This window comes from Poecilia mexicana, unplaced genomic scaffold, assembly GCF_051168715.1.
Source record: "Poecilia mexicana isolate PSO_F unplaced genomic scaffold, ASM5116871v1 scaffold_23, whole genome shotgun sequence".
NCBI classification, from domain to species: Eukaryota; Metazoa; Chordata; class Actinopteri; order Cyprinodontiformes; family Poeciliidae; genus Poecilia; species Poecilia mexicana.
This window is the reverse complement of record NW_028263392.1, coordinates 9,487,032-9,509,919: the sequence shown is the minus strand read 5'-3', so window position 1 is coordinate 9,509,919 and position 22,888 is coordinate 9,487,032. Positions and strand designations below refer to the sequence as shown.

The following is a 22,888-nucleotide window of genomic DNA, read 5'->3' as shown; positions in this document are numbered from 1 at the left end:
AGAATTAGCCTGAAGTGTGGCAGGCTAATTAACGAGGACACCTCTCAGGTGTGCCCGCTTTATGCTGAGTAATTCACAGAACCACCGGTCATTTTGTAGCAGTAAAGTTCTTCACTGGAAAATAAATCAATTTTCCAAGGGTGTAAGTTACATGTTTAAGAACTTTGCTTATGTTTTGGTTTAAAGCTGGGTATCCAGGACCAAAATTGTTTGGACAGCTTTTTTTGTTTTCATTTTATTTCTTTGGCTAGCTAGCTAGCAAAGCTAACGAATCGGTTTTTTCTTTTCTTTTCCAAGGGGAAACCCGGATGTAGTCCTTCTATGACAACAATTCCTTTTTTTCTTTTCTTTTTTAAAATTCTTTTAACACTAACCCCATGATTTCTGTTCTGCTTGGGCCAGTCTGCAGCAGTAGGTGGAACGATGCAGATTGCAACAGCTGCATGGATGAGCTGTTGTGGCTTGGGAAACGCTGGGAATGCCATCACATTGGGCAGAAGTGGGCCACGCAGAAGGAGGCTGATGATGCTGATGTGGATTATCCTCTCTGGCTCACTGTGCCTGGTGGTTGACGGCCAGATGAAGATCCCACCAGAAACGTGAGTACAGCTGCAATGAGTGCAACTCTGGCAGACCAGGGAGAAAACAATGACGGTCCTGATTTTCTAAACCCCTCTCAGATCAACTTAATTTGTTTAAAAGTTCACATAAATATTTAAAATGAATCTGTAAGTGGATATTGCTTCTCCTCAAAGCGAAGCACGCTGATCTGCTAATCAACAATGACATTTCCCACTTAATGTCAAAAGACAATTTGATCAGGTAGTTTCCATGTGTATGCTTTTAAATCCACCAGCAGCATGGTTCTTGAAGCCGTTGCCATTATGGATGACTCAATATTGTTTTTTCCAATTTGGCTTAAGCATACTGTATGGGCCATCTGTTAACCTGTGGGATACAAAGAACTGCCAAATTATCCTCGAATCTTTCAGCTGCCACAGACGGAGAATTTTGTTTCCAAGTAAATTCTGGTTATTTTTTCTTTCTGACCATAACAAAACTTCAGTTATTATAATTTTATATATTTTTACAATTGTAAACTAGATGATTGCTAAATTTAGCAAAACATCTGACCCTGTTACCTAGTTTTATCCTTTACTGTTGTGTTTTTCTTTCTTATGGGTAAAATGCAAAAATCAGTTTTCAAATGATGATTTAATTTATCAAAAGAAAAACGATGTTTAAACTGATGTATCTGTGAAAGAAGTAATAGCCTCTCTTTTTAAATCATTTGTTTGCAATTGAGAAAACCTCTGATGCGGCTGCTGATGTTTTAGAAAATTGTGTCATTGGGCCAGAGTGACTAAGAATTAAAGCAGCAGTTTTTCAGGTCACCTCAGGTCACTTTGACACAAAATTCATTATGCCGTCTGAAGATTTGGAGGCTCTTGCTTCACTGGAAGTGAACAAAGCAACGACGGTTACATTTCACATCAGGACGGGTCAGCTGTTTAGTCGCTGTGGCAGCTTCACTATTCTGCTACCATTAGGAAGAAAATGGACACGTTTTAATCCTTATATTCTCTTTCCAATCTGCTCTGTTCACATTTACTCCTGTTCTTGCTCATTTCCTCTTCTTCATTTTGTTCCAAGGTTTCTTTTATTTATTTTTTTGACTTTTATCACAATTTTGCAGTAGACAGAATTTTGCATTTATTGTTCTTTTTTGTCAAAGTCTGACCTGCTTTGAGCCACATTTTCTTCCACGTGACTTGCAGCATCATCCTGCTTTACCTTAAATTCAATTAAGGCCTTATGTTTTTTTTGGAAAAGTACTGTTAGGATGTTTTGGTACAAAGAAAAATGGGTATCGCCTCCATCATGCGTACAAGTACTTCCAATTTGTTTGTTTTTTTTGTTTTTGATAAGATGAAAAGAAAACATATTGAAAAGAAATATTAAACATAAACATTCAACAAACTTGAATGTGTTAAAGCCGTACTTGGAAAAGTATGGAATTTGATTTGATCACTTTCCAAATCTGAATAAGTATAAAAACATGAAAAACATTTGAGTTCACAAATTTATTTTCTGTTTTAGTATCTATTTAGATGATGATCTTTATTTTCGGCTTGTGTTTTGGTCAGGTTTTAAATTGGACCAAATATTAATGAAATAGTCTTATTACACAAATCACAAAACTGTGATTTAAAGAATATCACAACGCAATCGTGCCATCGATGTTGTGCCTTTGAGTGACAAAGAAAGAATCTTCTTTGCAATTTTTAAAAAATCTCAAAGTAAAGATTTTTTATTTATTTATTTTTTTGTCATTGTACAATAAACAGTTTGTAACGAATCTGTCAACAAGTCAGCAAATACTGAGCGTGTTCAGTACTGAGGGGAGCAAGCTGCCCACGTCCCAGAGAGCTGGCTGACTCCCCATAGGTTGAGCCATCTGTCACATCCTGTCTACGCTATGACCTTATCTCGGTTGCATTCGCATAGAGGATTTTGTAGAATTACTGCATGTTATTGAGCACAGAATAACCCTTTGGCCTGGCAGCCATGTCTGTCCTCTTCCACTGTCACCTTCAGTAAGCTCATTTAATCTCTCATTAGGGAGCCACCTTGACATCTAAACTTTTTATTTTAAATTTTTACATTTTGTCATTTTTAAAACTGCAAATGTCAAGGTGTTTTATTTGAATATTTGCAGTGAAAGAAAAATTATGCATGTTTTTTTTTCTTCTTTAGTGGGGGTACGTTGTATAACAATATTCCAGGATTTGGGTTTAATCAATCAATTAGAATTAAAATCTACTGACTGATTCCATAGATTTTCGGTATTTGATATTTGCTGTTTTTTCGTTTGACTTAGGAGCGGCTCAGACAATAACAACTTTAAAGCAGTGAATGGTGTTTATTTTTTTTCCTGTGTTCAGTGTGCAGCAGTGGGCTGCGTCCTTCGGAAAAGAGATTGCTGCTTTGTCCAATAGATACTCTGGAGCTAAACTTTTGCAGAAGGTAAGATGACCCACATGTTCACGCAGTAAAAGCCAACTTAACCCATTTCTGAACAAAACAGACGTCGGTTAGTAGATATTTCCAAAGTGCTTCATACGCCATCTGGGAAACATTCCCTGCAGTTTGGGAATTTCACACACCTTTTGCTGAGTGGAAGACAGTGATAGTTACATGTTAAGGATTAAGAACATTTATAGTTTATCTACACGGATAAATATAGGAAGTTATGCAAAGAAATTGATCAAGCTTTTTGCATTACATTCTAGCTGTCAGGACACTTGGATTAATACACAAATCTTAACAGATTAATTTAACTAACCTTGGCTGCTGCTTTTTTTTTTGCAGGAAGAAAAAAAGACAGGTTTGAAAGGGAAACCATTCATTACCTTTGAGTTTAATGGCATACATTTTCCATACAACATCTGCTAGACACCCATAGACCAATCTGGTCACACGGTTAACCTAAATACGACTCAGATATGTTGTTCAGTAATTAGTACATGCAATTTTTCTCTGCATGCCGCCCTCTGGAGTCCCTGGCAGGCCCATTCACCATCTGCCGCACTCGTATTGTGCGTTTTTATTCTGATACCTCTCATTAACTTTTCGATCTTTTACTAAATGCGTTGTAAAATAAAATCTCTCCCAACAGATTTTGGATGCTGAAATATGTCCAAGGCATGCATTCGTTCAGGACATTAACTTCCCCATTTGGATATGTAAATCCCTTGTTTTCACACAAATTTGTGCAGTGACTCTACTGTTATTGGCTGTGTTTACGCAGACCGTGTCGCTTTCTCATATTTCAGAAGCTTATCTTTGTTTTCGGCCACCGGTGTGTAAAAAGCATCCAGTGCATTAGTTTAATCTTGGCAACATGAAGCCATTAATCGCCTACCTGTGTCTAATCAATGGCTTTCTAGCTGCAGAGCGTTTTGCGACTCGGACCTCTTGCTTGTGTAGCCTGGCTAAGCTACTAAATGTTTTTCAGTTGCAAGATCCTGAAAGAACATTTAGATTTTTGTTCAGCAGCCACAGCTTTGTTTTTATTTGCTGTAGGCTGCAAAGAGCTCTTCATAATCCTTCCTTTATAATCCTTTCTCTTGTTTATATCTGCTTTCCTGCTGCAAGATAGGGGAAATTAAAAAACTGTTTCTGTGAAAGTAAAAAAAGAAAACCTATACATTCAGTAATGATTTTACAGTGTGTTCACGAAGTATTCTAATTCATTTTTGAAGCCTTTTTCTGGTCAAATGAGTATAGGTTATTAGTATTTCCATGCTTTATTCCCCTTCGTATTTGTTAAATATGATGAGGAATAAAATTAACATGATTTAATACAACAATCTGTTTGCCCAGACATCCATTCATCCATCGTTTTGGACTTGTTGTACCTGCTTTGACAACCAATAGTTTAATGTAGCTTTCTACAGTCTACTTATTGTAAGAAAATGTAAAAATGTCACTCCAACCAGCAAGAGACTGCTCAGATGTGTTTTGACTTAGAGAGGTTATAATTTTTTATATTTCAAAGACTCTTAGTGCTGCTACTCCCATTCCCAAGGCATGAAATCGGAGCGTAATATGAACATTTTGGAAAATATGTCCAGTCATCATTAGATTCATAATTTTTTTAGCAATTATCCCTAAAAGGCTTAAAAAAATATTTAACTGCCAAAAATAATTAACTCATGCACATTCATATCAAGTGGAGCTATGATTCGGGTATGATTTTAGCAAGCTGCCCTAGTTTTTATAGAGTTTAGGAATCTTTCTTAGCAGCAACAAGGTGGCATGATTTATGGTTTTTATTCTGAATACGAGATCTGACCTGGTGGTCTTTTTATTTTGCCTGTGATGGTACAGAATAAGATTCTGTCTGGCTTCATGATTTACATAAAGACACTAAGCTGCTCGCAAAAGTAGATTTGGAAAGCTGCTTAACAAATTTGACCCAAAACCAGCCGGGTTTTTCCACAAAACCAATTGCAAACTCCGAATCTGTTCCCACCGCGTATTCAGGAGGCACAGGAATTAAAGCCGTCTGCACTGATGGCTATTTTACCGACGCTCAATTTATTAATGTGAGCATAGTTGAGTCACTTTTGCAATTAGGTCAAATCCTGTAAGGTGCAGACTTGGCGGGTGGAAACCCAAACGTAGCTTGTAGATGCTTAGTCTAACTTTTTAACTGCAAATGTTTAAATATACATAACATGGACTTGACTAAATAGGTCAAAATTTGTTTTGAAGAAATACAAGGATGTGGAGGGCGTGGTGAAGATGGAGGAGGTGAACGGTGAAGAGCTGGTAAAGAAGTTTGCGGAGGAAATGGAGGAAATGCTGGGAAGGAAAATGAAATCAGTGAAGGTAATAACGACATGCTAGAGAAGTGAACAGACGATATGTTTGATGCAGGGAGTCTGCTGCTTGTTTGATCCATCATCAGTAACTGTTGCTTTATCAATCACAACAAGTGCTTCAGTAACATGATTGTAGTTTTGAGTGCTATTAAGAAGTTGTGTTTTGCCACAGAGATTAGCAGAAGCAGCAGAAGATGCTGATCTGGGGCATGAATACAACGAAACGCTAGAGGTAAGTGAGAATGTGTTTGGGTTCAACCATTTATCCAGGCGAGCTGAACGTCATTTTATCCTGTTTGCTTAGTTTTAGTGATATTCAGCACTCCCAATTTACCAGAGCTGTGTTAAATTGTGTAAAATTATATTATTAACCCCAGAAGTGCAGTTTGAATGCCTATATCTTTATTTTTATTAGGCTTTTAATAAGCAGAATTTCCATCCATCCATCCATTTTCTGTACACCCTAGCTTTTATACTTCATAGATTCATAACACAGAGACTGATCTACACTCTGGTAAAGACGGCTAGCCTAACAGATTGCTGCATCTTTAACACCTCTTTTCAGAGTATGGTATTAAAGCATGTAAATGGAAAGTTGAGTGGAAGGAAAAAGTATGGCAGAAAAAGGTGCACAAGCAACACGAATAAATGCAGTGTTTGTTTTCTTTTTTTTTTCTTTTTTTTTTGTATAATTGTCTTGTGATATAAGAAAGTGAATTCGTCACAAAGTTTTCTTATGCCCCAGGCTGGCCCTGCCTTACAAGCATCTGTTCTTGAACTTTTTCCCCAGTTTGACTACTTTAACTCCCTGTTGATCAACACTGTGGATGAGGAGGGCAATCCAATACCACTTGGTGGAGAATTCCTCTTAGAGAAAAATGAACATTTCAATAAACTTCCAGTTAGCACACAGCAGAGTAACATCCAAGTTCCTACAAATGTTTACAATCGAGGTAAGAAAATCAGAAGGCTTGGATTTCCATACAAATGCAGTAAATCTCTTACGAAATCCAACTTTGTTTTTCTGCCTCTTTTTGCAGATCCTGATATTCTAAATGGGGTCTACATGTCCGAGGCTCTGAATGATATTTTTATTGATAACTTCCAGAAGGATCCAACTCTCACTTGGCAATATTTTGGCAGTGCCACAGGCTTCTTCAGGCTCTACCCAGGTACACTGAGGGGCTGTTTTTGCATCCTGCAAATTTACCTTGCTTTTATATTTACCTGCTGTATTTTCACCCATTACTGTGCTGTTAATGCAATAAGTGGAGCAGCAGATGCATGTTAAACTAAAGTCAAACAGGATACTTACTTGATATGTTGAATGTAAAATTCAGTGCATGGTGGCAGTAGATATGGTAGGAGTAGTACCTTTAGGGGAAAGATGGTTACTGTTAAATCCTTCTGTGTACTGACTCTCAGATCTTTTTTTTTTTTTTTTTTTGCTTTGGTTTTTACATTCTCAGGAATCCAGTGGATTCCAGATGAAAATGGCGTGGTCACCTTTGACTGCAGAAACAGAAACTGGTAAAGCTACAACCATTCCGTCATCGGTCACGCAGTGATGTCTTTTTAAAACAAACATGTTGCCTGCTACTAAAAATCTTAAAAATAAAGATTTTTTTATCACTTTAAATCTCAGCTACATTCTTCCTACACTTTGTAGCCTCCTCTACATTGTTGTCGTAGTTAATTCTTTTTTGCAGCATCTCTCACTGTCGCAGGCAGACACCAGTCTTTGGTGCCAACAAAATAGGAACACATTGCTATTGCACATATTGCACATAGCCTACATTTTTAAAATGTATGTTCTGTAAAAAAAAAAAAAAAAGAAAGGAATGATCTGGCCAAATATTGTGTGCTTTTAATTAGAAAAAATTACCTCTTTTCATAAAAATAATCAAGTAAAACATTCCCAGGAGTAAGGCTGCACAAACAGAGCAACATCTTGCCTTCCTGGAAAGTTTCATGGAACGGCTTTTGAAGTTCCAGGAACTTTGCGACGTTCTTAGACAGGCTGTTGTTTTGGAAAGCGGAAATCACGGAGCTAAATGGTCTCGACTGCTTCCAATCACATCTGCTACAGTGGAAATCTTGTTTGCGTGTAATTGGCTTAGAAAGTCAGGGGATGGCAATAAAGGGATGATGGTACGCAAGGAACGGAAGACTGGAGGAACAAATAAAAGGATAACCCTTGCTCCGTTCCTGCACTTCCTTGTTGGCGTCATCGTGATCTTTACCTGTCTGTTCAGGTACATACAGGCCGCCACGTCTCCCAAAGACGTGATAATCGTGGTGGATGTGAGCGGCAGCATGAAGGGGCTGAGACTGACGATAGCCAAGCACACAATTAATACCATCCTAGACACTCTGGGAGAAAATGACTTTGTAAACATCATAGCTGTAAGTATGAGAACACCCAGGGATGTGAATCTGGTATTGGTTTCGAGACTTTCATCTGATTGAATATGAAAATATTAACTTTTTTTTATTCCTGTTACCTTTCTATATTACTAAATGTTTCCTAATTTCTCTCATTTTGTTGGTTTCTCTCCAGTACAGTGACTATGTTCGCTACGTGGAACCCTGTTTCAAGGGCATGCTGGTACAAGCTGATCTGGATAACAGAGAGGTAACGCGCGCGCGCGCACACACAACACCAGCAAAAAAGCCAGACGGATACTGGCTTTACAGCTAATTAATACAATTAGCTTCTGCTGACCCAATCCTGCTAATCCTCTGATGACAGAGATTCACATGATAGTAAAACATCACAGGTTAAGTTCAGGGTCAAGGTCTTGGGGGCATTTTATCCTGCTTCTCGCTGGTAGCAGGTCAGTGTAATTCAGCTGCACCTCAGTAAATTAGAAAACTATTGGAAACATTTCTACGTTTCTCTGCGCTGGTGCAGCTCGGATTCCATGCTTTTTCTGTTGTGCCACATCTAAACGTTTTAAATTACGCACCTGTTAAATATTACAGGTGTATATGTATGGGTAGATGAAGAATAATGAAATCCTTTATGTAAGAACGCGCTGTAATTGTAGCATTCGCTGTAAGACCCTTTATACCCCTAAACATAATGAAAGTCCAAAACACATTATTCACTTGTGTCCATTTTCTGCCAGCCAGTTATAATTTCTTTAATGTATTTGTTTTTATTTGTCTTATAAATACCATTTCTGCTTACTTTATTGTAAAATGAGGCATACAAATTCTTTTTTAGTAGACTAAACATATTAAATACTTTACTCTTTAGTCACATCTTTTATTTCATTTTTAGAGTAAATACAAAGCAGTACCATTAATATCTCATTGCTTTACTGCTGCAATCATTTTTTCTCCTCCTGCTCATCAGTTCTCATGCTTTGATATCCCAACACCTGCTCAGTCTGCTCCGCCATAGCATGTGCGTGTCTGTTTACTGGATATGTGCCCTACTTTCACTCCCATCCACATTGTTGCGGATCAGGTGAGGTCGCTGGCTGCTGACAGTTTTATAAGCGCGTCATGTGGCGTGTGAGGGTGGGATTTGATTGGCTGAATGCACAGAGAGATGGGCTGCAGGAGAATGGACAGATGTTGGCTGGTACATTTGTTCATCCTTATTAAAGAACGCTCGGCAATCATGTCTTTCCAAAACCCATTTTTTGAAGCAGGAGCTCATGATGAGCTTTTCTGAGCTACCACCTCTAAATGTGAGTGCTTGTTTTTATGAGTTAGATACAGCATTCACGCTCATCGGAATTTTGAAGAAAAAAAAAATTGTGCTACCACCATAAAGTTCAATGTGTGAAGGATTTTAGAGTGGTGTGTAATTGTGAAGTTAAAGTAAAATGCTGTGTAGTGTTAAACAATAATTTTTTCTCAAAGTAGAAAGTGAAAAGTATTGCCTGCGTTTGTAATTGGCATTCCTGATTCAACATTTTGTCAAAACACATTTTGCTGCAGAATCTAGCAGCTTTACACAACTAGAAACTGGAACTTTTTTTGCAAAATAGCTGAAGGTCAGACACGTATTTTGCACTTTGTGAGCATCAATTTTCAAGGCACGCCTCAGTCTTGATTGGATTCTTTGACTAGGCCATTCGACCACATGAATATATTTTCATATGAACCATCCTGCTGTAGTGCTGGCTGTGTGTTTAGAGTAGTTTTCCTGCTGTAAACTACTCACTGTGCATGCAATAGCCTGTGTGCATGTGTTAATTAATCCTGATTACCTCCTAGGGCTGTAGTAACTTTGCTTTTATTGGTCAGTGTGCCAGGGAACCAGGCATAAGCCCTTGACTGCACAGTCCTTCTCATGTTTTCTACCTCCTAAAACACATGAGTCAGTTTGCCTGCATTTGCCAAAATTAAAGTAGCAATGAAGACGTGATGTTGTCTGATTATATATTTTATCTGACATTACAGCACTTCAAGCTTTTGGTGGATGAGCTTCAAGTCAGAGGAGAGGGCAAAGTAAAAAAGGCAATGAAGGAGTCTTTTAAGGTCCTTAACGAGGTTGGTCTCTATTCTTTGCAAAAAAAATAAAAAATAAAAAATATATATATACATATGAGCAAAATTTGTTGTGAAATGGTGCAGTTATTTCCAGTCACGTTTGTGGATGAATGTGTTTAGGCTGCTTCACTGGGGCAGGGCAGCCTGTGCAACCAGGCCATCATGCTGATAACAGACGGCGCCATGGAGGACTTCAAGGATGTTTTCGAAGAGTTTAACTTTCCAGAACGTCGGGTGTGAAGTTTATTTTGACTCGGCTGTTTAGAGTACTGAATGTGGGGTGTTTTCTGCCGCTTAGACGCTTCTTTTACCCGTTTCCGCAGGTTCGAGTGTTTACGTATCTCATTGGGCGCGAGATGACGTTTGCTGAAAATGTTAAATGGATCGCCTGCAACAACAAGGGTAAAGCTAATTTATGTTTTTGTTTCTTCTGTTTTCCTTTTTTCAAATGTTTCAGAGAAAAGCCCGGCCCAATAATTAAATCAGAGTCTCTTAGGAAAAATCATATCAGTCTCAGAGTAGAGATGAAGGTATTTCCTTATTTTCAACTGGATCAGAATTGAGGCTATTTGTAGCTATCAGTTGCTGCCCCCTTGTGAATTACATGGTGTCATGCATCAGTTCAGATCAGAAAGATGCAGCATTCAATGAAATTGTGGTTCTGGTAATCCCTCCCAACTGCTACCATTTCTGTATTTATATTCCTTACATTTTCATACATTTTTACTGGTCAGTTTAACAGAATTTGGCCAGTTGGAAGCAGGGTGATGGCTCCATCATGCTTTGGGGTCACGTTTCTTGAGTGGAGGCAGACGGCCAGTCTTGGAGAAAAACTTATTCAAATTTGTTGTTGGAGATTCTCTTTCAAGTTAAGAGCTCTAAACTTTCAGCTGTCCGCACATATTGTCTTGTAACAACTGAACAGTGTGAGATCTGCAAAGGGTGTAAATATTTTTCCAATGCACTCTATATCTGACAGAATTAGGAGTATTTTCCTAAGATGAATTTTGTTCATTTGATACATTGATAATCACATGAAACCTGGACTACGTCAAACCACAGGAGAGTTATCGACACACACATTTATGTAATTTTGTACGTCGAGATGTCTGGTGAAATAATGCATTGCTTTTATTTTAGCATCAATAGAAATCACAAAGATTAATAAAAATTAAAAAAAACTACCGTAATTATATCTTAATAATTTCTCTGATATTTTATGGACTCTAAATTTACTGCATTTTCCAGGTAAGTGAAATGTGTTTGCATGAATTTGCTTATCCTGCAGGTTATTACACACACGTGTCCACACTGGCTGATGTTCAGGAAAACGTCATGGAATATCTCCACGTTCTCAGTCGGCCAATGGTTATCAACCATGACCACGACATCATCTGGACAGAGGCCTACATGGACAGTGTGGTCAGTCGTCTTCTCTCATTATTTACAAACTTGTTGGGTAGAATGAATATGACAGTTAGAATAAAGACAAATCTTTCTCTTTAGGTTTTGGTGCATCTTCTTTGATCAGCTGCATCATTTTTCCTTCCTTGTCATTCTTTCTTTTTGGTGTCATGCATTTCATCCTGGTTTGTTTTCTTCTTCTCTCCATTATCCCATTCAGCTTCCCAATAAAGATGAGGTAATCATAATTGGAATAATTGGAGTTTTAGCTTAGTTATGTAAAGTAAAGGGTATTTGTGTAAGGGGTAATCATGCTAATGTCTTGTTTAGAATGTTGTTTCCATCTAACAGCTTTCAGACAGCGTTTTGTTTGTAGATGTTTGTGTTACGTTTTTCTAAAACTGAACTTGGCTGATCACGCTCTTCACAGTTTGATTTGTTAGAAACCAACCATAGAGCACGCTAAGCATTAGTAATCTTTGTGTCATATATGTTAGTCTTAAAAATCTGAAAATACAGAAAGTATTCTTTTGAACTCATTCATTTATTCACCTCATTTTCATAAACTTTGTCACATTTTCTTGCTTTTTTTTTTTGACTACTTTGTCTGCCAAGTTCTCTGTTCCCTTATGAATGCATCCATAAATCACTTTTACTTCAACAGAAGTTTAAGTGTATATCTGTTTTGTATTGCAGCTGTTTAACACTCAGGCACAGAGTTTGCTTCTGATGACCTCAGTTGCCATGCCTGTTTTCAGTAAGAAGGAAGAAACTGTAAGTTGACTTTTTGTTTTTTTATTTGTTAAATGTATGGCTTTATGTTCATACTGATGCATGAGTACAAAAGGAAGGGAAGTATGAAGATCAATATAGATTATAATGGATTCAAAGTCTGGCTCTATTTATTTATTTTTCTGTCAAAGTTGTGCTCAGTTGTGCAAATGCAAGTCTGTTGACCTTAAAGGTAGCATGGCCTTGTATAATCATTACATTGAGCTCTGGTGTCCTTTTCTCTCCAGCTGTCTCACGGGATTTTGCTGGGTGTGGTAGGAACAGATGTGGCCTTAAGAGAACTGATGAAATTAGCTCCAAGATACAAGGTAAATCATATGTGATTTACAGCTTAAAGAAACAGACATGTCTATGAGGAAAATGGTTCCTTTTAAATTGCTAATCACACCATTTGGTCTTCTTCTGACTGATACTGAAAATAGTTCACTGAGCCTTTCACATCTTCCACACAAGGGAGTGTTTAGCACTTCACTGACGGCAATAATCAGATGTTTCAGTTTCCACACTGGCTGATCACAGATTAGGGAGGAAAAAGCTAAAAAAAAAATCAGCCTAACCCAGTCTCTATTTGATTTCTTAGTGTGTTCTGTTTATATGGTGTTTTCTTCCTTACTGTCTTTATGTAGACTCTGCAGTGCTGTGCTGTATTTGTAATATTGATGTTAATTGAGCACATCTTTTTAAACAGCAATGTGTGCGACTGTAACACACCGTGTAATGTCATTAATGTCATAACAGCAAGGAGAGATATAAGTGGTTTTCTGCTGTTCTGTTCCTCCAGCTGGGTATCCATGGTTACGCCTTCCTCATCACCAATAATGGTTACATCCTGTCTCATCCAGAACTGCGGCCTCTGGTACACGCAAAGATTTGCTTCACATCCTCTGAGAGACTGTTGAGTTTTTATTAACCCGGCGGCGTTGGTAACAAACTCCCACATGTCTGTGTTTTTGTCTGTGACAGTATAAAGAGGGAAAGAAACTGAAGCCTAAACCAAACTACAACAGTGTTGATCTGTCAGAGGTTGAATGGGAGGATACTGAAGAGAAAGTCAGTGCACAATTTTGTATTTCATATATATATATTTTTTTTTTATTTTTGAATGACTGCTGTACTAAAATGATCATAAACAAGAGTCCTGAATATGTGATGTTTCCGTTTATAGCTGAGGACAGCCATGGTCAAAGGAGAAACCGGCACAATGTCCTTAGATGTGAGATCTTCAGTGGACAAAGGAGTAAGTACTTTGCTTCCTTTTATGAAATAGTTCCAGGCCATCTTATCTCGTTTTCATTCCAATTAAACAAGTATTTATTTTATCATCTGAATTAATTCAGAATATGGCTTAATTAATGGAGATGGTTGTTTAACCAGTACTGCATGATTATTATGTTGTTGTTGTCAAATTTGTGATCTTTTGTGCTTCCTCCTTGCAGAGGAGAGTGATCTTCTTGAAGAACGATTATTTTTACACCGTCATAAATGAGACACCATTCAGGTTTGTTAATTTTTTTTTTTTTGCAAATAGCATCTACTGTGCTTTGCAAAAGTGTTCACACCACTTAAATTTCTTTTCCACATTTTGTCACTTTAGAGGCAGAAACTTGAATGTGCTTCATTGGAAGTAGACGTGATATAAGACAGTCCAGGATTCTGAATTAGAAAGGAAATGATCTATTGACTTTCAAATATTTTATTTTTTTTTACATATGAAAAGTGTGGCATGGTCCTGAGCTAATACTTTGTGGAACCACCTCTCGTTGTGCTTACAGCTGCTAACCTTTTGTGTCGCTCCCAGCTTTGTACATTAAAAGATAATTGTTCTTATGCAAAAATAGTTCAAGGTCACTGTGAACACACTTTCAGCGCTCTGTAGCCCTGCTTTAAACTTGTCCACAACTTCCTCCCTGACCTTTCTGCTGTCTGGTCGTTGTGATGCTGTTTGTTCACTAACGTTCTGTAACGGACCTCTGAGGACTTCATGGCATTTTAGTGGCATCTGATGGCAATTTTTGCATTTATTTAGAAACACTAATCCTGACATAAGTAGAATTACTGTATATGAACAATGTATATTTTTAGATTTAATAACTTGTAAGCATATGGATGCTTGTGCTGTTGTGTTTATTATTACACATTTTTTCTGTTTCTATTTTGACAGTCTTGGTATAGTCTTGAGTAGAGGGTATGGAGAGTACATCTTCACAGGAAACGTCTCACTGGATGAAGGTAGATGTAAAGCTTTAGTAAATCTGTTGTTGTTTTTTTTGTTTTGCTTTTTTAAGAAAACAATTTTTTTCAGTCTCTCCTTTTCCCTTTCTTTATCAGGTCTTCATGACTTAATCACTCCAGATCTGACCTTAGCCAATGAGTGGTAAACATATAGTATTGCATTTCCTTTTAGAAGTTTCAGTGGAAAGGTATACAGACATTTATCTACATATTTTTGTTTTTACAGGACCTACTGTGAGATAGATATCGACCCGGCACATCGCAAACTGACCCAGCTGCAGGCCGTCATAAAATATCTCACTGGGAAAGAAAAAGATCTGCACTGTAAGCCTACACTCAGTTTCATTCACCAAATAATTTTGTTTGCTTGCGATTTGAAATGTAAATATTTTTCTTTGAAAACTTTCAGATTTTTCCCTTTTATTTTGTCCTTACAGGCGATAGACAGTTGTTGCAACAGACTCTATTTGATGCTGTTGTTACAGCACCTATGGAAGCGTACTGGACCGCTCTCATGCTTAACACATCTAGGTGAACAAAAACGCTGAAATGAAATTCCCTCTGGATGCAGTGCTGGGCTTCCAGCCTTATAATTTCAACCCCGCCTCACCTTTTTTTGCTTTGTGCTTTGTGTTTTCTTGCTCTCCCAGTATGGATGATGGTGTGGAGACTGCTTTCTTGGGGACTCGTTCAGGCTTGCAGAGGTTCCTGAGGTACACGGGTGTTGAGAAAAGAGTTGGCAAGTGAGTGTTGTTTAAACAGCTACCATGTTTATGAGGTTTCAAATCAAATCTACTCCTCTGAGATTTTTTCCCCCCTCTGTTCTCTTCCAAATTGAGAATAAGCATGATTTTCCACTAACATTCAATTCATTTCTCTTTTGTTCTTCATATACATAGATTTTAAACTAAAGGTAGACTTCAATGGTTTTTGTCCCCTCAGGTCTTTCCTGACCTCCACAGATAAAGAGAACATGTTCACTCTGGACCATTTCCCTGTGTGGTACCGCAGAGCAGCGGAGTATCCAGATGGACAGTTTCTGTACTACATGCCCAGACAGGACACAAGAGGTAGAGGGATCACTTTCACGTTGCAAACAATTTAGAGAATAATTAGGAAAGGCGTATAGAAAAGCTGTCAATCTTTACAATTTCCAAATATTGTAGTTATTCTATGAAAAGGTGTATTTATCAAAAGGCAGTTATTTGTTGATGTAATCTGGATATTTGTCCTTAGTCACAAAAAATATTTTTCATGAAAAATCTTTATTTGAACAAACATAACATCTCCCATTATGTTGATTGTCACTAATATTTCCTCTATTTAGGTTTGACAATAACTTGACAGTAGATTCAAAGAAAAAGTGAACAGTAATTTTTTTTTCAAGCTTTTTAAAATGTTCCCATGTCGAAATAAGTTTTAATTCTTTACACAATAAAAAGAAGTTGAAAAATAAACTTTGTCACATTTTGTCACTTTACAAAATCCTAATAAACCTATCAAAGTCTGTCGTATGCATCCTGAAGTAATTTTGAGAACAAAATGTCACTTTATTTTGCCAACATGTAAAACGTGTGGCGGAAAAGTGAATAAATATATCGGAAACAATGTTTAGACTTTATTTGTACAAAATTCTTATTTGCTTTCCTAGTTGACAATTACTCTCAACTTTGTGATGCTCTTTCACATAAATTCCTAATAAAAAAATACTTTCATATCAGCAAATGCTTTTGCAAGGCAAGGACTGTTTAAAACTATAAAGGGTATTCTGAGAATAAAATTGAAAGATTTTTTTTCTTTTTTTTCCTTTTTAATGTATTCACGTTCTCAGATTGTTTCATACAAGTGATTAATTTATGCTAAATAGTGCGTTTTAAATAATCATCTAAATGTTTTAGGACGATGGTGGAAAAAAAAGATAGTGTGTCATTTTCAGATATATTCAGGGATTATGAGGCTGCCTATAGTGCCACCTTCAGTTCAGAAGAGGTGCAACACCGTGTGGAGGAGCAGGGTAGAGAACTGCCTCTGATACTTGGCATGCCTCCACTTCTGAATCTATCCTGCCCATAATTTTCCTTGGCTCTGGGCTTAAGATGACATAAACTGCTGTAGCTCTGTGTTTCTGTTTTTAGTTTATTTTCGGTTTTGGCTCGGTCCTGCCTTTGTTCCTTTTTATCTTTCCGGTTCCCACTCATAAAGCATGCCGTTTAAATATGAGAACATCCTGTCAGTTTTCTCCCATCAGAGAAGATGATTCTCGCTGCTTCATTTTGACCCATTTCAACTCGTATACATCGTTATAAAAATTATATCAGAGAATCTATGCAGTGCATGGTTATCTCTCGCAGGATAAGTAACGGAAAATAAATACGGAGAGCACATGGACGCCCAAAATAAACAAGTGCATTCCTTTGGTTGTGGATGCATTATTCAATTAGCTCTCCTAATCTCAGTTATGCAACACTTGAAATGTTAATCTGTTTGAAATCTGAGGCTTGGTGACTGTCAGCATCTGCTGAAGGCTGCAAATAGATGCAAAACAGATTTAAAACAGAGCATGAATCTTAATATGACCTACCCTGGTGCAAGTCAGCCTGCCACACATTTCTCTAAATACATTTCAGCAAATCTGACGCATTTCATCTGACGGTAGCATTGTAAAAACGCTTATTAATAAAAGAAAATGCAGTGTATTGTGCTTCTGCATGTCTGGAACGAACGCATGCATCCATATGCCACATTATGCATGAATTGACAAAGGTGCTGGAATTTTCTTTTTAAGATTGTTTCTGTTGCTCTACCAGCAGGAAGAATTGTGATTGGCGCCACTGCTGTGACTGTGACGGTGGGCAAGAAAACAGCCATCGCTGGAGGTAGGATGACGGCTCTTATTTCTTCTTCCCATTCCTGTTTAATCTTCTCTTAATCCTCCACCTCTTTTAATGTTCTTCACTGATTTCTCTAAGCTCCTGCATATTTAAATGACTAAACTTTGATTTCCTTACTTCATCCTAAAGTTTGTGGAATTTCTACCAACAAAACCAGATGGTATATCTTACTAATTTGAGACATTTGAACAAAAAAGTAAAACTTAATTTTACAGTGACATTAAATTGAGACTTATTTGTTTTTTGTTTGTTTTTTTTGCAATAGCATCTGTTTTGTGCTGGATGAATCTCTTGTAGTTATTGTAGTGTCAAAATTAAAACCACCACTGCTCACTTTGCTCACAACAAACCCAAAAAAGAAAGATATTAACGCTGTAGTCTCAATGTGAGGCAGTCAAAGAGTGAAGAAGAGAAGTAGCCTGAAGCCACATGTTTGTGACCTCGTAGAAATGGATTGGTTGAGTTTAGACATAATATCTGGATGATTCTGTTTTGTTTGGGTGCTTTAAGTTTTATATTTCAAACTCTACACTTTAGTGCTTAGCTCACTAGCTTCAGTGAGAGGACTTTTACCTCCCAGCGCCCTGCAGCTAATTTCTCATCCCGCTATCGTCAAGTCTCTGAAAATCAACTGGATGGATACAGTTTATAGCAGACTGTACTTTGAGCTGTCTTGTGATTGAATCTTGTTAAATGTGATGTCTGAACTGTGCTTAAAATAACTCGCATTTGCTCTGCAAGAGCAACATGATGGAGCACAGTTATCTGTTAGTGGCTTGCTTGGAGGCATTGTGCCAGATTTTCTTACATTAAAGAAATTAAACTCCTTGCTAAGAAAACATCTAAGAAAGTGAGATGAAAGAGAAGCAAGATTATAGCCAGCAGGGGTTCCGGTTTGCGCCAAGAGGGAGAATCCTAAAATCTGCTAAAAAGCTCTACATTGTTGCTGGATTTGTTTCCGTTTGGTTCAGTCAGACACGATTGACCTGTGCTGATAACCAGTCTGGTCTAGACTGGTTATCAGCAACACGACATACACTTGAGTAAACTCATAATAGCATATAAACCTGTTCACTATCTGAAGTGTAAAAATTATACATTTAAGCGTGAGAAACGGGAAGAAGTAAATGTCACAGCTTTTTATTATTTGACCATTTTATGCTGTATCCTTCCGTGTCTGCATGGTGTCCTATTCTTAATCATTAGAAGGTATTTGTTTCCACTCCAGGATTTCACATAATACAAAGAAACATTCTTTTTTTTGTTTTTGTTTGCGTACATCTGAGATACACCGCAACAGGGACAAAGAATCTAAGCGGATCAGATGGCAAACACCGTGGCAGAGAAATAACTTTTGTGAAGAATTTGAATTGAAGGAGTTCATCCTGATGCACAGTGGCACTGGATTGTGTTGTAAAATTTGAGAGCACATTTAGGAAAATATGAGAACCTAATCTCATGGCGTATAGGAGAAAATAATACAGTGAACTGCTAATTCTGACGTCTATGAACCAGTATAGGTGAAAGGCTGCACTATAATGTATTCAAGCCTAAAGGGCTGAGGTTTAGCATTCTTAATAAACCTCTGTTTGTGCTGGAGATCCTGAGTTTGATCCCCTCTATTCTTCATTCTTTTTTTTTTTCACAATTTCAGTGGATGCAGATTTTTAATCCATTTTAAATCTTTTTTCTTTTACACTTAGATGTAGCATCTATGGACAGTGAAGAGCAACAGAGACCATTTTGTTTATTTCCATTATTGTGTCTGTCCATCCTTGTGGACAGTTCTATTTTTCCTTCTGTCTTCATTTAAATTTTCTGGTTCCCTTTTTCTTTTCTTACAAGGGCTTCCCTCTTGCATCCTATGTAACTTCCTTTCCTGTGTCCTACCTTTCTTTTAAGCATCCTCCCTCTCTTCTGTCCCTACTTCCTTTTCTGTCTGCATTTTTTTCTTGGTTCCTTGTGTCCTTCCTTCTTTCTTTCCTTCTGCCTTTTCCTCCATGTCTCCCACCCCTCTGTCTCCCTTTGTAGATTCAGACACATCTCACTGTCCTCTTTACCCTGTTAAACCCACTCAAGCATCTTTCTAAATTTTCTTCCCCTCTCCAACTAAGCTGTCAGATCTGTCTTTCTTCACTTTGGCAGATTTTTTCCCCCCCCTTGCTCCGCCTATCTCTTCCCCTTGTAACTCTCCTTTCTCTGTCATGTCACTCTCTAAACTCCCACTCTGCTTCTGTTTTTCACTGCAGTAAGTGAAGGAGTTTTTCTCCTAAAAAGGGGAGGATATCAAACATTTAGAAGCCGACTGATTGAGGAACATATGCAACTAAAAAGCCGTACTCTGTACAAAATTTGGCCTAGATTTTTCCACTGTATTTTAACAACGTGCCTGCTTACCTTACTCAGCTGATTTACTCTTCTCAAAGGTTTAAGGCTGGTATGTGTTGGAGATAATGTTGTAAATGTATCAATGAGAAGAATTTGCTTCTGATCAGATCTACAGAGGTGTAACATATGTATCGAAGCTCGCAGTATACAGGTATCTGTCGCATGTTCATCATAATTGGTTTCAGCAGCAAAAGTTTTTTTTTGGTGTCTGAGCCAAATGAATGAGAGCACGTTTGACTGCATAGGTATTCTGATTGTGCATGTACACTTTAACCTCCTTTCCACTTGAACGTACAGTAACTTTTTAGGACTACTCGATTTACTGTGAAGGGAAAACTTAATGAAGTGACCAAATAATGTTTGGCACATTTCTGTACTGTTGTTAAATCCATACTAGTAAAGCATAGTGGTGTGACTTCAACACTGCTGTACAGTGTGCTGTGAGCTTCCTCTGCATTTTTATCCCAAACATTTTCATCCTCTGTTCACAGTTTCACAGTCATATAAATGAATCCATCTTTTTTTTTTTTTTTTTTTTATCTGCAAGCCTGACCAAAAACTGAAAGAGAAAAACTTTTAAAAATATAATAGTTATCCTTCATATTTTGGATTGTATTTTAATGACTAAGGAGTTACAATTATTTTCATGACCACAGAGTGTCAGTGTTTCCCTGAACACGAGCGAGGCTAGTTCTTCATCGATGTCTGTTTACTTACATGTTACTCCTTCATGCTATTTTGGTGGCTGATTTAATTTCACATTCTTCAATGAAGGCCAGTGGTTTCGTCTGTTAGAGGATGATCCAGAATCAGGGCTCAGCTACAGATTAGTTCTTCACTGCAACACCAATGACAGGCTGTGAATAATTTTGTCATGCTCCATACAAAGGTGCTGAAAGGATAATAAAAAGACAGATAGAAAATCTGAACCGAGGGATCGGTAAATAAAAACCAACATGAGAGGCAGTGGGAGGAAAAAGAGACGTAATGGTGCAGAAAAAATACTGAAAAAAGGTGAAAGATTTAAAAAAAAAATGATGGCAGAGGAGGCGACAGGAAGATAAATTGAGACAAGATAAGTGAGAGTAAAAAGAATTGAGAGAAGATTAGAAATGAAGAGGTGAGAGTAGATAGAAGGTGAGGTATGGGAGGAAAAAGGAGAAACTCTTGCGTGACTATTTATTCCATCTAAGCCTAATGTATGTGAATATTTTACACCTGGTTCTTTTTTACATTTTAATGAAAGCATAATGTTGTGCAGTGTGGACATAAAACTGACACGTGTGATGTGTTTTTATTTACATTAGTATTGTAATAATCTAATAGCACAACACACTGTATATTTCTGGGTTGTGCAGTCACTGAGGCCCTCAGTCATCAAGGCTGCCTCTGCTGATGCAGGGTTTATGCAACAAACTAGAATTTATTTTTCCTTATACACAGAAACTATATAGGAAGAGGTTTGAGCTAGCTAACATACTTTGCTGTTAATATTACAAGACTTGCAGATTAGGGAGGTAAGGGAAAATCTTTTTAAATCCATAGACAGTTGGAGTCTCTGAAAGTGATTTTTTTTTATCATAACAGACAGAGGAAAATGCTTTTTTTTTCTTTTTTTAATCAATTTAACTTTACCTGCATACATTTTACACATGCTCTTCCTCAACTTAAGCATTATATCTTAAATCAGAATTTGCAGTGTTGCTAATATGTTTGGTTTGAGTCTCATGATGATGGGAAAGGACAGGATTAAAAAACATGGCTAAACATTAGTAGTATTACCATCACAATAATATTGCAGATTCATGCGTTTCTAAAATTAGGCAGCCCTAATTTTCTCAATTAAATTTTTGCTACCTTGGTGTTGGAGTTAAATTAGCTTGCTTAAGTCCCTAATGTGTGCAGTGTGTGTAAATTAAGTGTAAAAGGCAAAATAACCATTCAGCAGCCATGGAGTCTTTGAACAGTTCTGCTTTAACTCGTACCTTCTGCATATTTTCTCACTAAATATCCACGTTGCACAGTTACCAGGTTTTACATTACGTAAATATTTCAAATTTTTTGAAGCATTGTTCTACAAAGCTGTGAGTCCAAGTTGCGTTTCCCTAAAGTAAAGTAAACCTTTGGATTTTGCAACAGGCTTCCATTTGTGCAACAGCACTGTTGATAGTTTGTTTCTGTACATTTCTGTACAGAGTGTTTGGGAATTATCCTGCTGGACCAACAACCAGTTGATCCGCTGATCAGACTGACTAGCTGTTAGCCTCCACTTCTCTGAGGACTAATTAGGCCTGTCGCGATAAATGGTAAATCAATTAATGACACTGAATGAAAAAAGGCTCAGCTCCGGTGCTCTCCACTGACCCTCCCTTCCTCATTTCCTTAGTGTAATGTCCAGCGCACACAACACGAGATGTCAGCCGACTTTCAAAACCTGAGAGACACATTAGCCGACAGAAATCTTAACGGTTCAATCGGGTTCGATCGTGCCGTGTGTTGTCCAGCCATATGGGCACAAAATAATGGCTACAAGTCCAGTTAACTAATTTTAAAATCAGGCATTAATCAATGCTTTACTAGAATCTACCTGTGATGTATGTGGCTAGATTCAGCGTAAAGTCCTGAAAATCATTATAACCCATTTATGTCACGTTAACGAAGAACGGCTGAAAAGTTACCGGGTTTATCAACTGCGATAGGAATTTGGCTCCAACTCCTCTCCTTGTAATTTCTATATTCTTTTCACAAAATGTTGAATAAACATTAATGTTGTTTCCACATATCATCTCCGATGTCCGGTGGACTCCGGGTTGTGCCATGTCACCTGTTTGGGATTCCCCTCCATAATTTTCCCTCAGAAATCACGGAGGAGAATCTGTGCATTCCGATTGGCTACTTGTCACATTCAACATGCTGCGTTAAGCTCCCAGTCGGGGAAAACTCCTGATTTAGATCGGAGCCACGACGATCCACCGCAACACACCACACACTACAGGATGATTGGTTACGAAATCACAGCGATAATCTTAGATCGGCCAACGATCTAAGATTGTGATCAGGAGAAAATGGGGGCAAAAAATCGTGTAGTATGAACTACTGCATTAGGTAGTCAGATGTGCCCATCTTCTCTATTTAAATCTAGTGATTACTGAAGGTCACATACAGACTTCATAATCTGCACTCTTTTGGTTGAATGCAATATTTATTTATACTTTGTTTAGCTTTATACTTTATACTTTTGTTTAGCTTTTCTTCAAGTACGTTTTTTGTTGATGGAGACTG

General features: G+C 37.7%; 1 protein-coding gene across 1 annotated transcript in view; it reads left to right on the top strand.

The window, feature by feature from the left end:
• cacna2d4a (calcium voltage-gated channel auxiliary subunit alpha2delta 4a) overlaps window positions 1-22,888 on the top strand; it is a 77,088-nt gene continuing 54,200 nt past the window's right edge. The window contains exons 1-28 of the mRNA XM_088003226.1: window positions 1-142; window positions 403-599; window positions 2,946-3,027; window positions 5,281-5,397; window positions 5,563-5,622; window positions 6,181-6,343; window positions 6,431-6,562; window positions 6,860-6,920; window positions 7,646-7,796; window positions 7,951-8,025; window positions 9,810-9,899; window positions 10,020-10,133; window positions 10,223-10,301; window positions 11,188-11,321; window positions 12,000-12,077; window positions 12,323-12,403; window positions 12,877-12,951; window positions 13,059-13,145; window positions 13,261-13,332; window positions 13,532-13,593; window positions 14,257-14,324; window positions 14,424-14,469; window positions 14,554-14,651; window positions 14,765-14,858; window positions 14,978-15,070; window positions 15,270-15,397; window positions 16,264-16,341; window positions 17,135-17,203. Of these exons, the coding sequence (XP_087859352.1) occupies window positions 62-142; window positions 403-599; window positions 2,946-3,027; window positions 5,281-5,397; window positions 5,563-5,622; window positions 6,181-6,343; window positions 6,431-6,562; window positions 6,860-6,920; window positions 7,646-7,796; window positions 7,951-8,025; window positions 9,810-9,899; window positions 10,020-10,133; window positions 10,223-10,301; window positions 11,188-11,321; window positions 12,000-12,077; window positions 12,323-12,403; window positions 12,877-12,951; window positions 13,059-13,145; window positions 13,261-13,332; window positions 13,532-13,593; window positions 14,257-14,324; window positions 14,424-14,469; window positions 14,554-14,651; window positions 14,765-14,858; window positions 14,978-15,070; window positions 15,270-15,397; window positions 16,264-16,341; window positions 17,135-17,203 (2,665 nt within the window). The 5' untranslated portion in view covers window positions 1-61. The remainder of the gene's footprint in view (window positions 143-402; window positions 600-2,945; window positions 3,028-5,280; window positions 5,398-5,562; window positions 5,623-6,180; window positions 6,344-6,430; window positions 6,563-6,859; window positions 6,921-7,645; window positions 7,797-7,950; window positions 8,026-9,809; window positions 9,900-10,019; window positions 10,134-10,222; window positions 10,302-11,187; window positions 11,322-11,999; window positions 12,078-12,322; window positions 12,404-12,876; window positions 12,952-13,058; window positions 13,146-13,260; window positions 13,333-13,531; window positions 13,594-14,256; window positions 14,325-14,423; window positions 14,470-14,553; window positions 14,652-14,764; window positions 14,859-14,977; window positions 15,071-15,269; window positions 15,398-16,263; window positions 16,342-17,134; window positions 17,204-22,888) is intronic.